The sequence below is a fragment of the Medicago sativa genome, chromosome 2, assembly GCF_051527215.1.
Source record: "Medicago sativa cultivar Bolivia chromosome 2, Bolivia_mono, whole genome shotgun sequence".
Lineage (NCBI taxonomy): Eukaryota > Viridiplantae > Streptophyta > Magnoliopsida > Fabales > Fabaceae > Medicago > Medicago sativa.
In genome coordinates, this window is record NC_140750.1 from 73,204,712 (window position 1) to 73,217,460 (window position 12,749).

Below are 12,749 nucleotides of genomic sequence, written 5' to 3' on the forward strand. Positions count from 1 at the left end.
TTCAAGAATCACACTTATTAGGGTGTATAAAAAACATGTAATTAATTATGAAACAACTACACCGTAATTTTCTCAAATGAATGGTAAAGCTAAAAATCTTTCTTCATGTTAATGAATACAAATGTTAAAGGTTAACATGTAAGATATTGAATCCGGAAGTAGTAATGTAGAGAATGTACCCTGGTGGTGCAGTCACTGTGAAGCACACAATGAGACACTCACAAGAGAAAATATCTAGTCAATGATGATACCACCAATCAGTGCATAACACATCATGTTATTCAGACAGCGAAACAGTTAAATAACTGTTTTTCTTCCAAACTACTCTCAATGGAGCCCTTAAATTACGACATGTGTAAAGCTAAAGACAAACAACACAACATATATCTCTCTCAAAGTTAGTGACCGAAATGTGATCATAGACGGTTAAGGATGAAATGAAATAAAGGTGTGAAGATGATGTTTATTCCTCAAAAGAATTAAATTGTTTTTTTTATTAAATAGATAGATGATAGACATAAATAAGATTGGTGGACCCATTTTTTAAATTATTTTTAAAATAAGTTACACCATTATTTTATGTGTGTCTATGTTTTCACAAACGAACATTGAGTAGAAGATATCAACTAAAAAGAATTAGTCCAAAAAAAATATCAACTAAAAAGAAAGAGAAATTGTTTTGCCAAAGGTTCTACGTATTCAACTCGTATTTTACATCTTTGAATATGTATTTTTTTACAAAATCTTTGAATATGATTATTTGAGTTTATTTATAGCCATATACATTTGTGAGACTGTATAATTTTAATAAAAAAACAGATTATGATGTATTTATAGGTTGTTTTTAGCTTATTAAAATAAGTTCTTTGAGACAAGTTATGAAAACAATTTATAACATACATGAAAATAATTTAAATTTTATTTTTTATTTTATTATATAAATAACTTATGCATAAATGCTTATTGTGATAAGCGTTTATAATATAGCCATGTAAATTAAGTTATTTACTCAAACAAAACTTAAGTGTTTAAATTATGCTACTTATACAAATATCTTGTAATATATAATTAGTTTTATAAAGGGCTGATTGAAACTTGGATTTTTCTCTTTAGAGTCATGAGAACTCAATTTAATTAGTTCATGTTTGATTTCGTTTTTGAAGAAGACAGAATCAGATACAAATGTGTATGATAAATTAATTGACACATTTCAAGTGAAATAGATACTGTGTATCAAGTTGATTTTAACTTTTTGATAGAATTAATTTATTTCCCTTTACACTTGATTTCTTATTTCAAAATTATAGTTAACTTTAGTTTTGTAAAAAAAGAAATGTTAGGAACACACATTTTAATATACACTTTTCAACACACGTTTTTTGATTGGTTAAAATTCACACGTGACCTACCAAATTTATATGGGACCCACATGATTTGATAGAATTCATGTGAATTTTAACAAATCAAAGAAAGTACGTTGAAAAATGTGTGTTGCTAACATTCATGCACTAAAATATACACTATTTTACATTTAAACTCAGTTTTAGTCTTGATCAATTTTAGATAATTTATTCAAAATCAATTTTTATCAAACACACATTTTGCTCAACTTTTTAGTGTAAATTGTGAATCATCCGCATACAACTGCAAAAATTAATCTCTGAAATTTTGCAACTCTCTAATAGACGACAAATCTGAAACCTTAGTTTTTTTTTTGTGGTGGCCGAAGTTCGAACATCAGACCTTATATATTATGCATTGTTCATACCAACTGAGTTAAGCTCACAAAAACATCTAAAATCTTGGTTAAACAAAAAATTATCGATTTCATTTCATCTAAGCTAAGCACTGTTAAATAGTTAAAACTTTCGATTAATTTAACAGAAATAAAGATTGGTTTGCAAGCAAAGAAAGAACCGTGTGGGCTCCATTCAGCCAGCCACAGAAGAGAGTTCTACACATTTTGTCCAATTCTTTGCTTCTTCAATCAGGAAAGCTAAAAATAAAAAGTTGAAATTTAATTTCAAACCACTTTCAACTTCCTCATATATAAACCAAACCCCTCTCACAACACATATTCATTTCTCACAAACAAAATCTCCCAAGGCTTTCACCACACAAGAAAGAATCTCTGCTCACAAAAAATTCACCACATTCAAGCATCAAATAATAGCATTGAAAATCCATTGGATTCTCATTCCGCTCGCTCTCTCCATTTTCATTTTGTTCTTTCTTTCTATACAAAGATTTTCTTGAAATGGGTACCTTTAAATTTAAGTGCTTTTTCATCTGATTCTCTTTTTTATTTGATCAGATTATAAGCTTTTTTATTTTATTTTTTAGAACAGCCCAGAATTAAAAATTTGGTCTTTCTTTTATATTTTGACCAAATCTTTATCTGGGTCATCAAATTACTTCATTTTGATTTCAATAGTTGAATCTTTTTAATTTTTTTACTTATACTCATTTCAAAAAATCACTTTTTTTTGTGCCTTTTGATTTTGTGCTTGAGAGAGCGAGCGGAAGGTAATGGCTGCAGCTAAGAACAGTGGCAAATTCAACAAAGATTTTGGTGATGTAACTCATAACAATCACAATAAGGTTATAAAGATTGGTGAAAGCCAAGTTAATTGGGAGATTGAAAAAGGAAAAAGTGTTGAAATAAGCTCTTCTCAAAGACATCATTGGAAGCCAGTTTTTGATGAAGCTTCTAACATGTCACATAATAGACCTTACAAGAAAAGCAAAAGTCCTCAACGTGAAAATCAAAACCAAAACCAATTTCAACCTTTCTCTTTTCCTCCTTCAGCTTCTTCTTCAAGGCATGTTTTTCCTTTTGCTTTTGATCATAATTCAGAACAATTTCCTCAACAATTTGGTGCCAATAACAATTTACCTTTTCAACCTCAACAACCTATTCAAACAACACAAAACCAACAACAACAAATGATATCTTTTGGTTCACAGTCACAACAACAGACCAATATTGTTCCATATCCACCAATGTTGTCTCAACAGCAACATCAACAACAGATTCTTCAATATTGGAGTGATGCATTGAATCTTAGTCCAAGAGGAAGAATGTTGATGATGATGAACAACAATAATAATAGGTATTTGGGGCAATATGGTAATAATAATAATGGACCAATGTTTAGGCCTCAAGTTCAACCTATAAGCACTACAAAACTCTATAGAGGAGTTAGACAAAGACATTGGGGAAAATGGGTTGCTGAAATTCGTCTACCTCGAAACAGAACTCGTCTTTGGTTAGGAACATTTGATACTGCAGAAGATGCTGCTTTAGCCTATGATCGCGAGGCGTTTAAGTTAAGAGGTGAGAATGCGAGGCTCAATTTTCCTCATCTTTTTCTCAACAAAGGAAAAGAAAAAGAAAATGAAAAAGAAGAAGAACCTTCATCACCACCTCCAACAGAAACAACGATTTCGCCTGTTACTTCTCCTTCAAGTAACACCGCGACAAAGCAGCCTGAACCTCCTCCGATGCAGACACTTCCAATGGAAGAGTCTAATGAGAATGACTCCGGTATTGGATCAAGTGACGCGACAGTGAGTGAAGGCGGAGAAGGAGTTTCAGTTTCGCAGTCACAGGAATTGGTTTGGAGTGAAATGTCAGCATGGTTTAATGCTATTCCAGCTGCTTGGGGACCAGGTAGTCCTGTTTGGGACGATAATCTATTTTCGCAGTCACAAAATCCGTTTTCCAATCTCAATCAACAATCCGAATTCAATGATTTTGATTCTCAGATGGAGCCAGGTTCTTCCATTAGGCCTTTCTTCTGGAATAATGATCAAAACTAAACTTGAAGTTTTCTTTTATCCTCAAACCAATGGTTGCTGATATTTTTACCAGACAACCTTTGAGTTTTTGGATACTTTTCTTAGCCTTTCAGCTTAAGGGTCATATACCTTATAGTCTTACCTTTGTTGATTTAACTTTATTTTTTCTTAACTCTTTTGTACTATTTAGTTGCTTTTTATTGATCTAGTATAGGTAGCTTAGGGAAGAAGGGAACAGTTTTGTGATTTCCTTCTTGATTCCATCCGTTATGAGCTATCTTTTTGAGCTTCAAGGATGGATTACTATATATAATTATTACATAATTTGTAGTTTGTTCATTGTGAAGTTTGTTTGTACTGCTATATACATAATGTATGATGTGTCATTTTCTAGTTTTTGTAGTTGTTGAATTAAATATATTGACTTGCAGCATAAATTATGTCATATTACTATTAGGCTTTGATTATGCAGCAACATTGGAACTTTTAGAGAGAGTTTACCTCCCATTTAGGTCCCATAAAGCTTGAGAGATTAGTCTCTCCAGTTACGCGCGCGGAGGATATCCGATTTAAAAAAAATATTAGACTTTGATTATGTTTCTACCTTTAACTTTTTTATTGTTTTGTCCAATTAACATGTTAGTTGGATGTGCAAGTATGAGCAATCAAAGTTATATTTTTATATCAAAGAAAAGAAGGAATTTGATATTTGAAGGAGTATATTGCTTCCAATATATAAGTCAAATGAATAAATATGATAGTGGTAGTCCCTAACCTAATATACCGTCTTTGTGTAGCACTAGGAATTATAGTTCCAATATAAGTTTGACCACACAATGAATGATTTTTAAGTGTATGTTTGGATTGATACAGGGATTGTCAAAATGACGATGAACAGAAGTGATCTTAAAAAAATTATTTATACATTTAGATTTCAGCAAAATTACGGTGTCATTTTGATTCTTGTCAAATTAATAGCAATATCCAAAACATACTACTCCCTTTGTATCACATTGACTGGTTTAGTTTGATTATGTGCATTATTTTGATAACATGATTTGATAATATTTTTATACTAATATATAAAAAAAATGATACCATGTAAAATGTAGTCGGATTTGTCTCTATAAATATTTTTAAAATATCAACTTTTTATAATTTTTGAAAATAGATAACTAAAAATAATAAAGGTCAAAATTATATATGAGAAACAGTCAATTCAATCACTCATTGTGGAACGCAAGGAATAGTGTGACTTCATTTTGCTAAAAAAAAAAAAAACGTGCATAACTTTACTTGATTTAATAGGGAGGATGGATGAATTAGAAGATTGTTGTAGCTATCTTGTTTTTCTCTCGGAAATGTTAACGAGTGTTCCCGGGGCACTCTTTAAGATCTTTAAAAGGTAATTTTAAAAAAAAAATTATAATCAATGCATTGAAAATTGAAACATTTGACTTTTTTTATGGAATAATTTCTCCTTTTTAAAATGTTTAAAGAGTGTTCCAGGGACACTCGTTAACAAGACCATTTTTCTTTTTGGCTCATGATAAGTGAAAGGTCAACTTTAAAGGACCACACATATAAATGAGTTGCTAATTGCACGTTAAGTGGCGTGACTTTGGTTTTGGTCGGATGGTGATTTTTGACTGGTCTTATGCTTATTGCACACACTCTTTTTATTTTTTATATTTATTGATTTCTTTTTGTTAGGGTTTTTTATGGAATTATTGTACACTCTATATACTCGTACCAAAATTATAAGCACACCTTTCTCCACAAATAGTTGTGAAAGTCTCATTGTAGTGATGAGTTATCTTATTTGTAGGGCCACGATTTTAACTCATGTTATCGATGTAAGAACATCTTTGTTGAATGATATACACGTACTTTTGTGTCTGTTCTTTGAGCTTTACAATGCACAACTAATTTTTTTTTTTTTTTTTGTACATGCACAACTAAGGTTTTAAGACAACATACTCAAGTTAGACCAACTCAAGTGAATTTACTATATTTAATGTTATTATTTCAAGAGTTCAATTTATATACAACGTCAGTGTAACAAAATTTTACACATACTCTCAAAGATGTGTTGTCACATTATTTACGTAATTTGTCAGACGACACTAATTGATATGACAACACATTATTTTATATATAAAACTTTGTTACCGACAATTAAACTCTTATTTTAAAGAGAATAATTAACTGTTTTTTGTATAATATGAAGAAAAAAAATCTAATTTTACAATGCCAACCAAAGCCTATACGGTCTTTCTCCCCCTCTTCGTGACAAAATGAGACACACAATAAGGACAAAAATTAACGCAGCATTTCCGGTTTCCGCATTAACTAGTGCAACTAATATTTTTTATTTTCAAATAATTAATAATTATAGTGGGCATATAGGTGGGCCCAACCACCGGCCCATGAGATTATTTACACATTTCTTACTTGTGACGGCACGACAACGATAAGTTCTAACAGCATTAATAATGGAGATTAATAATGAATGATTTTAATCATGCTATCAAACATGATTCCAATGGTAAGCATTTTGAAATAAACACTAAAAAATTGATCCCAAAATATCTAATAGAAGAAGGATGGTAGCTAGTGACGTACATAGTTTAGTTTGTTTCTGCCGGTCGTCATCTGCTATTTACCAAACCCTATCTTCTAATGTCACTTTGATTCAAGAGGCTGCCATCAACTATGTTCATCATTAAAATGACTTTAAAACAATCAGGAAAATTACATTGTACAATTCATCATTAAAATGCCTTCAAAAGGCTGCCATCAACTACACCATTCGGTCATTATTAAAAGAAAACTATATTTTAGATTAATTATATATATATATATATATATATATATATATATATATATATATATATGATCTTTATTATTGACCATATACATCATTTAGTGATTGAATTTAAAATGTTGATTTTTGTTTATAATAGTAACTGAATGATATATTGTTTATATTTAAAACAATATAAACAGTGTTAAAAAAAAACAATATAAACACAAATGATGAATTATATATTAATTTTTTAAGCAATGAACTTAATCTAAAAAGCAAATTTTGAGTGTACTTGTTCCAAATATTTTTGCTATAAGACATAGAGTCTATTGCGAAGTTTGGTAATCTTGTGATAAGAGCTCAATCTATTTTGATTTTTCTATGGACAAAAAGGTTGACGAAAAATATTGTGAAAACTAAACGTTGTAGAACTTTTTTAAAAGGGATAAAAATATATTTAACCCTACATATTAAACCTAAAATTTAACTAAATCCAAATAACAAACTAAAACAAGCAAATTAAATTAAGGCTTAACAGCACTTTTCGCCCCCTAAGTTTCAAAATGTTGCGATTTTGGCCCCCTATTTAAAAAAATGGCAAAAGTGACCCCATGTTTAAGGAAATATGTTCTTTTGACCCCCTAACATAAGAGAAATATGCTTTTTTGACCCCTTATCTTTCCAAAAAGTTGCGACTATGGCCCTTTTTTGGGACACGTGGCGTCTTCTCAGCAATTTTGGGACATTTTTTTAATAGAGGGTCAAAATCGCAACATTTTGAAACTTAAGGGGCAAAAAGTGCAGTTTAGCCTTAAATTAATTATACACACACTAAAGAACGATAGATTAAAATAACACAGTAACACATTGTTTGGATACATAGAAACATAGTAGAAAAGAAAGAAGGAAAACACATATATCAAAATGTGTTCCCTCCTTCTTTTTATTAAAATAATAAATAAAAAAAACTTGCTTTAAACTAAACGCAATGATTTTCCAAAAGTTATACTTGTAGCTTAAATAAAATCACATTGTGACCGTGATTTTGTCCAATTCACAGTGATACCAAACATGTAATTCCTTCATTCCAAATTATAAGTCGCTTTGGGAAAAATTGTCTTAAATTATAAGTCGCTTTATAATACCAATAAAACATTAATGTTAATTTTTCTATTATACCCTTAACTATTTATTACTCTCTATTCTTTTAATTCTTTAATTTATCTTTCCTATAACATTAATCAATGACTGTTTTGTAAAACAACTCATGATATCTCTTTCTTAGTACAAAATAAATTACATTTCTTAATACGTGTGAAATGTCTGAAACGTCATATAATTAAGGACGAAGAGAGTACACTTAAGAAAACCAAAGAAAGAGTCAACAAAAAGGGAAATAAATACAATGAGGGATTTCTTTTTTAAGGTTTGGTTTGAGTTCTTTAGTTTCTCATTTCCTTAATTATGCCAGCGTGAGTTAACTCACGTTCGCCTTTTTCAACGTAAGTTAACTCACGTTCGGCCTTTTCATCGTGAGTTAACTCACGTTGGCATGTCAATGAGCAAAAACAAAAGGAAGAAGAGCAATTCTCTCTTGAGGAAACTTGGCAAGGAAATGGGCTACTTCATTAGGCTCGTACCCAACAAGATTGAAAGCCAAGGAACTGAAATGGGCTTCTGCCATAATACAATGGAAATTGATCTTCAGGCCCCCTTCATTGCTCATAGATCCCCAAAATTCCGTTTTTTGACTCTAAATAAGGCGTTCACGGGTTACAAACCGATTGTTTTGAGAGACAACTCATGAGCTGTGTTCGAGATATAACTCTTGAACTCCTATTAGGGAAATAACTCCTGAATTGTGTTCAGGGCTGTGAATGTTAACAACATTGTGAACAACAACACTTCAAATTGACAACACAATTAATAATGACAACATAATTTCGGTTCATTTAAACTATCAGTGTCAAAAGTGTCGATATATTTTGTTTAAACCTGTTGGTTGAAGAGTTGTTGTTTCAACCAAAAAGTTTAATTAACCTCTACCGACACTTGTAAATAAAACCAAATTATGCTATCAATTTGCCGTATTTTTATCAATTTTCTTACAATTTTACATGCGATTAACCGAGCGTCGCAAACGTAGAGAAAATTGGATGTCCTTTGCATGAAACATTTTTGCTCAACAATTGCCATTGGAGGATCCAAATCAATTGGTAGTTTGCAATCTAACCCTATGACTAATATTTTTATCATAGTTCATGAAACTATACCTATCCAACTATGCCTAATATTTGACCATTGACCCCCCTTTTTTTACTTGTTACAAAACAGCATCCGAATATTCATTTTAACTTGTTTGTATCTACACATGTAGTAAATGAGTTAGGTGCTTCATTTGTCTGTTTCCTTTGTTATCTTTCTTCTTTTAACCATATAACTCCAACACACACACACTCACTTCACCCTTCATCAAAGATGGAGAACATCCAGCACAGTCATGTGGAAGTGAAGGGACTAAAGCTCCATGTAGCTGAGATCGGAACTGGTATCAACTCCCTCATATCATAAAGTTTTCTTGATTGATTTGTTTCTAAACTCTAAAGTATAACAATGTTTTTTATTTGTCCAGGTGAAAAGGTAGTGGTTTTCTTGCATGGATTCCCAGAAATATGGTATACTTGGAGATATCAAATGATTGCTGTTGCAAATGCTGGATATCGTGCTATTGCCTTTGATTTTAGAGGCTATGGACTTTCTGAGCATCCAGCAGAGCCGGAAAAAGCAACTTTAATGGACCTTGTTGATGAAGTCAAGGATCTTTTAGATACATTAGGTATCAACAAGGTATGAATCAAGATATTCTATACAATCAATTTCTACCTAGTACAATAATGTTACTCCCTACGTTCCAAATTATATTTCACTCTAACAATTTCATCTAGACTAAGAAATGTAGTTAATTGTGTATAGAAAAGAGTAATTGTGAGTTGATTTACAAAAATATCTTTCAATAATGGTATGGAAACCATAAATTAAAAGATTTTTTTTTTGGTGTACCATAAATTAAAAGAATTGAAAAAAGATAAAGTACTAAATAGTAAGGGACATAATAGGAAAAAAAAATTAACGATTCTTTGATATTGTAAAGTGACATAATTTGGAACGAACAAATTTTGCTAGAGTGACATATAATTTAGAATGGAGGGAGTATTTTTCAACATGCATATATATATATTCTCTAGATACAAAGAATTTTATGTTCACAAGATTACACTTGGAAAAAGAAATTTTTTGCTTTGTTGAATGTAAAGTTTATGAAATAGAAGAAAAAAATGTGAGAGGAAAGGATAAAGAACAAGACACTTTGACTAAGGTGAAATTTCAATTACTTCTATCAGGCTATCATTATTGGTAAGGACTTTGGTGCCATCCCAGCATATCTTGTAGCTGCTGTCCATCCAGAAAAAGTAGCTTCTGTCATAACTTTAGGCATTCCCTTCATACTTCCTGGTCCTTCTGCTGTCCAAAACCATCTTCTTCCAAAAGGCTTCTACATCACTAGGTGGCAGGTGCAAATTCTCTGCCATAATCATATTTATCTTCTATATACTTCCTCTAGACTTAGATATAAACAAAAAAAGTATATGTATCTGATTCCATTTGAACCGGATAGACATGTTTAAGGATGTATTTTTTTTGCTTTTATTTAAGTTCGGAGTAGTAGTTTATTAAAATGATAGACTATTGAGTAAACTAATTCAGGAGCCTGGGAGGGCAGAAGCAGATTTCGGCCGTTTTGATGTTAAATCAGTTATAAGGAACATCTATATTCTCTTTTCTAAAAGTGAGGTCCCAGTAGCAGGTGATAATCAAGAAATCATGGACTTGTTTAACCCATCTACTCCCCTCCCACCATGGTTTTCTGAGGAAGACTTGACAGCTTATGCATCACTATATGAAAAATCTGGCTTCAGATTTGCATTGCAGGTTCCATACAGGTAATCAAATTACAATTCAACTTAAAATCATAATTGGAATGCTCGATATCATACATTTCTGCATTGCATTACGTTGGTCTAAGTTGAGCTGAATTTGAATCACTTAAACAAGACCTCGGATTTGAATGATATGAATAGAAAATGTAGTTGCGAGGAGAGACTCCATTGAAGGTGGTTAGCCAGACTCCCCGATTTATCGGCAAAAGTTAGTGGATACTCTGCACGTATAACAAAATATAATAATTGTAATGGAGTGAAATTCTATTCCAAATAATTATAAGGCTACTTGTGTGTGAGACTTGTATTTTGACTAAATAATCATTTTGGTCCTTAAATGTATTAGGCATTTTCACCGGTCCTCAAATTAATCAAAATTACAACATACTCAAACATGTATGCTGTTAGTCAGTTGATCATCAAATGTGTTTTACATTAGTTAATTTAGTCCTGAAATATGGTTTTTATCAGTCAGTTTGTTTCGTCAAATTACTAGCATAACATACACTCAAGGATGTATTTGTACTTTCAATACTTTCAGGAACTATAGAGACACCACCTTACATACTTAGTGACCAATATTACTGTTTACTCATTGCATTTTCCTCCTTTTTTTTTTGTATTAAGTCAATTTTTTCCAATGCTCTAAAATAGTCTGTAACTTTAGGGGGCATGCTTGTATGAATTTAGAAAACATTGTTTATGATCCACACAGGTCTCTCACAGTGGAAAGTGGCCTAACTGATCCTAAAGTCAATGTTCCTGCACTGCTGATCATGGGTGAGAAAGACTACTGTTTCAACTTTCCTGGCATGGAAGACTACATTCGAGGTGGGGTGGCGAAAAATTTTGTGCCAAAATTGGAAACTACATATATTCCAGAAGGAAGCCATTTTGTGCATGAACAATTCCCAGAGAAAGTGAACAAGCTCATCATTGAGTTCCTTGACAAACAAAGCATTTGATTTGATTGTAATAGTGAGTGTGATTTCTATTCTATGCATTGCACCTCCCATTCCAATAAGTAATTCGAGCAAGAACTCTGTAGGATTTTATGCTACAATCATAAATAATATCTACAACGAGATCTTTTTTAATTGGCAAATGTTAGTATTGTTAGCATTATGTTGTAGATTGGAATCATACTCTCTTACTTTTTATCACTTTACTCTTTAACTCTCTCGATCCAGAATCACTTAACAAATCTTATAACTCCCAGTCTAAAATGAGATAAAATTGTTTTTGGTAGTAATATTTTGCCACAATGGCCAAGAAAGATGAGAGAAGGAGAAAAAGGGGACCAAGACAACGGTGGTTGACAGTCTTGGCAAGTGTACTGAATTGTGTGCAAGTCGCGTTGCAATGCTACGCGAGTCTTGTACGCTGGTTGAACACTCAGGTCTCGCACTGCGATCTGTATGCGTTGCATTGCAAGATTGGACAGAAAAGAGTGTTTTCAATATAATGGGAGAATTACCATACTTTTACACATGTTGAGTTTTGGTCTCCTTTCATCATCGGGTGTTGTCGTAACTTTCAAATTGCATTTCCACTCTTTATAATCAATCGAGCTGGAAAACAAGAAAGAAAAGTAACAATTTGTTTTAATTGACCCTATATTAAACACTAAACTGACATAATTAAACTTAATACATAACTAAAAGACTTTAAAAGTTGTTTCTCCAGGTTGTCATATCACATATGGAGTTTCAAATTGAATGGAATTGTCACGCACACAACTGCAGGGTTGAGGATTCGAACATCCAAACACGGATGAAGGTGTCCAATTTATCAATATCTGCATTGTTAGTTGAGTTAGGTCTTACGAACAAATTATCTGTTTTTTTGTGAACATTTGCTTTTTACTACTACACAAAAGAAAATCAAAACCGTGATTCCATTTATTAAATATACTTATCTAATATAGACTCTCACAATATGGTGAAACAAAGTTTGAATTTAGACAAAAACAGAAACTGATCACATGTACATGGCGCTCCACGTTTGGGTTTTTCTTCCCTCTTTCGCGGCATTTCCCATTTCTTCCACCCATGTGTGCATTACTTCCTTGGAATGCGCCTCCATGCCAATAGTTGTTTTGGTTTTTTTTTTTGAGGGGAATAGTTGTTTTGGTTGGTGGC

The 12,749-nt window shown here is 31.9% G+C and overlaps 2 protein-coding genes across 2 annotated transcripts; both read left to right on the forward strand.

Annotated features, from left to right (window-relative positions):
* Window positions 1–2,080: 2,080 nt before the first annotated feature.
* On the forward strand, window positions 2,081–4,238 carry ERF53 (Integrase-type DNA-binding superfamily protein). Its single transcript, XM_085746435.1, has one exon. The coding sequence runs from the start codon at window positions 2,530–2,532 to the stop codon at window positions 3,820–3,822; it is 1,293 nt and encodes a 430-aa protein (XP_085602561.1). The 5' UTR covers window positions 2,081–2,529; the 3' UTR covers window positions 3,823–4,238.
* A 4,831-nt stretch (window positions 4,239–9,069) lies between these two features.
* On the forward strand, window positions 9,070–11,713 carry LOC146950527 (epoxide hydrolase 2-like). The gene is made up of 5 exons (XM_085746439.1): window positions 9,070–9,158; window positions 9,243–9,457; window positions 10,012–10,182; window positions 10,376–10,611; window positions 11,324–11,713. The coding sequence occupies exons 1-5, from the start codon at window positions 9,089–9,091 to the stop codon at window positions 11,571–11,573; spliced, it is 942 nt and encodes a 313-aa protein (XP_085602565.1). The 5' UTR covers window positions 9,070–9,088; the 3' UTR covers window positions 11,574–11,713.
* Window positions 11,714–12,749: the final 1,036 nt, after the last annotated feature.

Coding starts and splice junctions, on each gene's coding strand:
- ERF53 (XM_085746435.1), top strand. CDS start 2,530: ATGGCTGCAGCTAAGAACAGTGGCAAATTCAACAAAGATTTTGGTGAT.
- LOC146950527 (XM_085746439.1), top strand. CDS start 9,089: ATGGAGAACATCCAGCACAGTCATGTGGAAGTGAAGGGACTAAAGCTC. Junction 9,159..9,242: donor TGTAGCTGAGATCGGAACTG/GTATCAACTCCC, acceptor TTATTTGTCCAG/GTGAAAAGGTAGTGGTTTTC. Junction 10,183..10,375: donor TCTACATCACTAGGTGGCAG/GTGCAAATTCTC, acceptor AAACTAATTCAG/GAGCCTGGGAGGGCAGAAGC.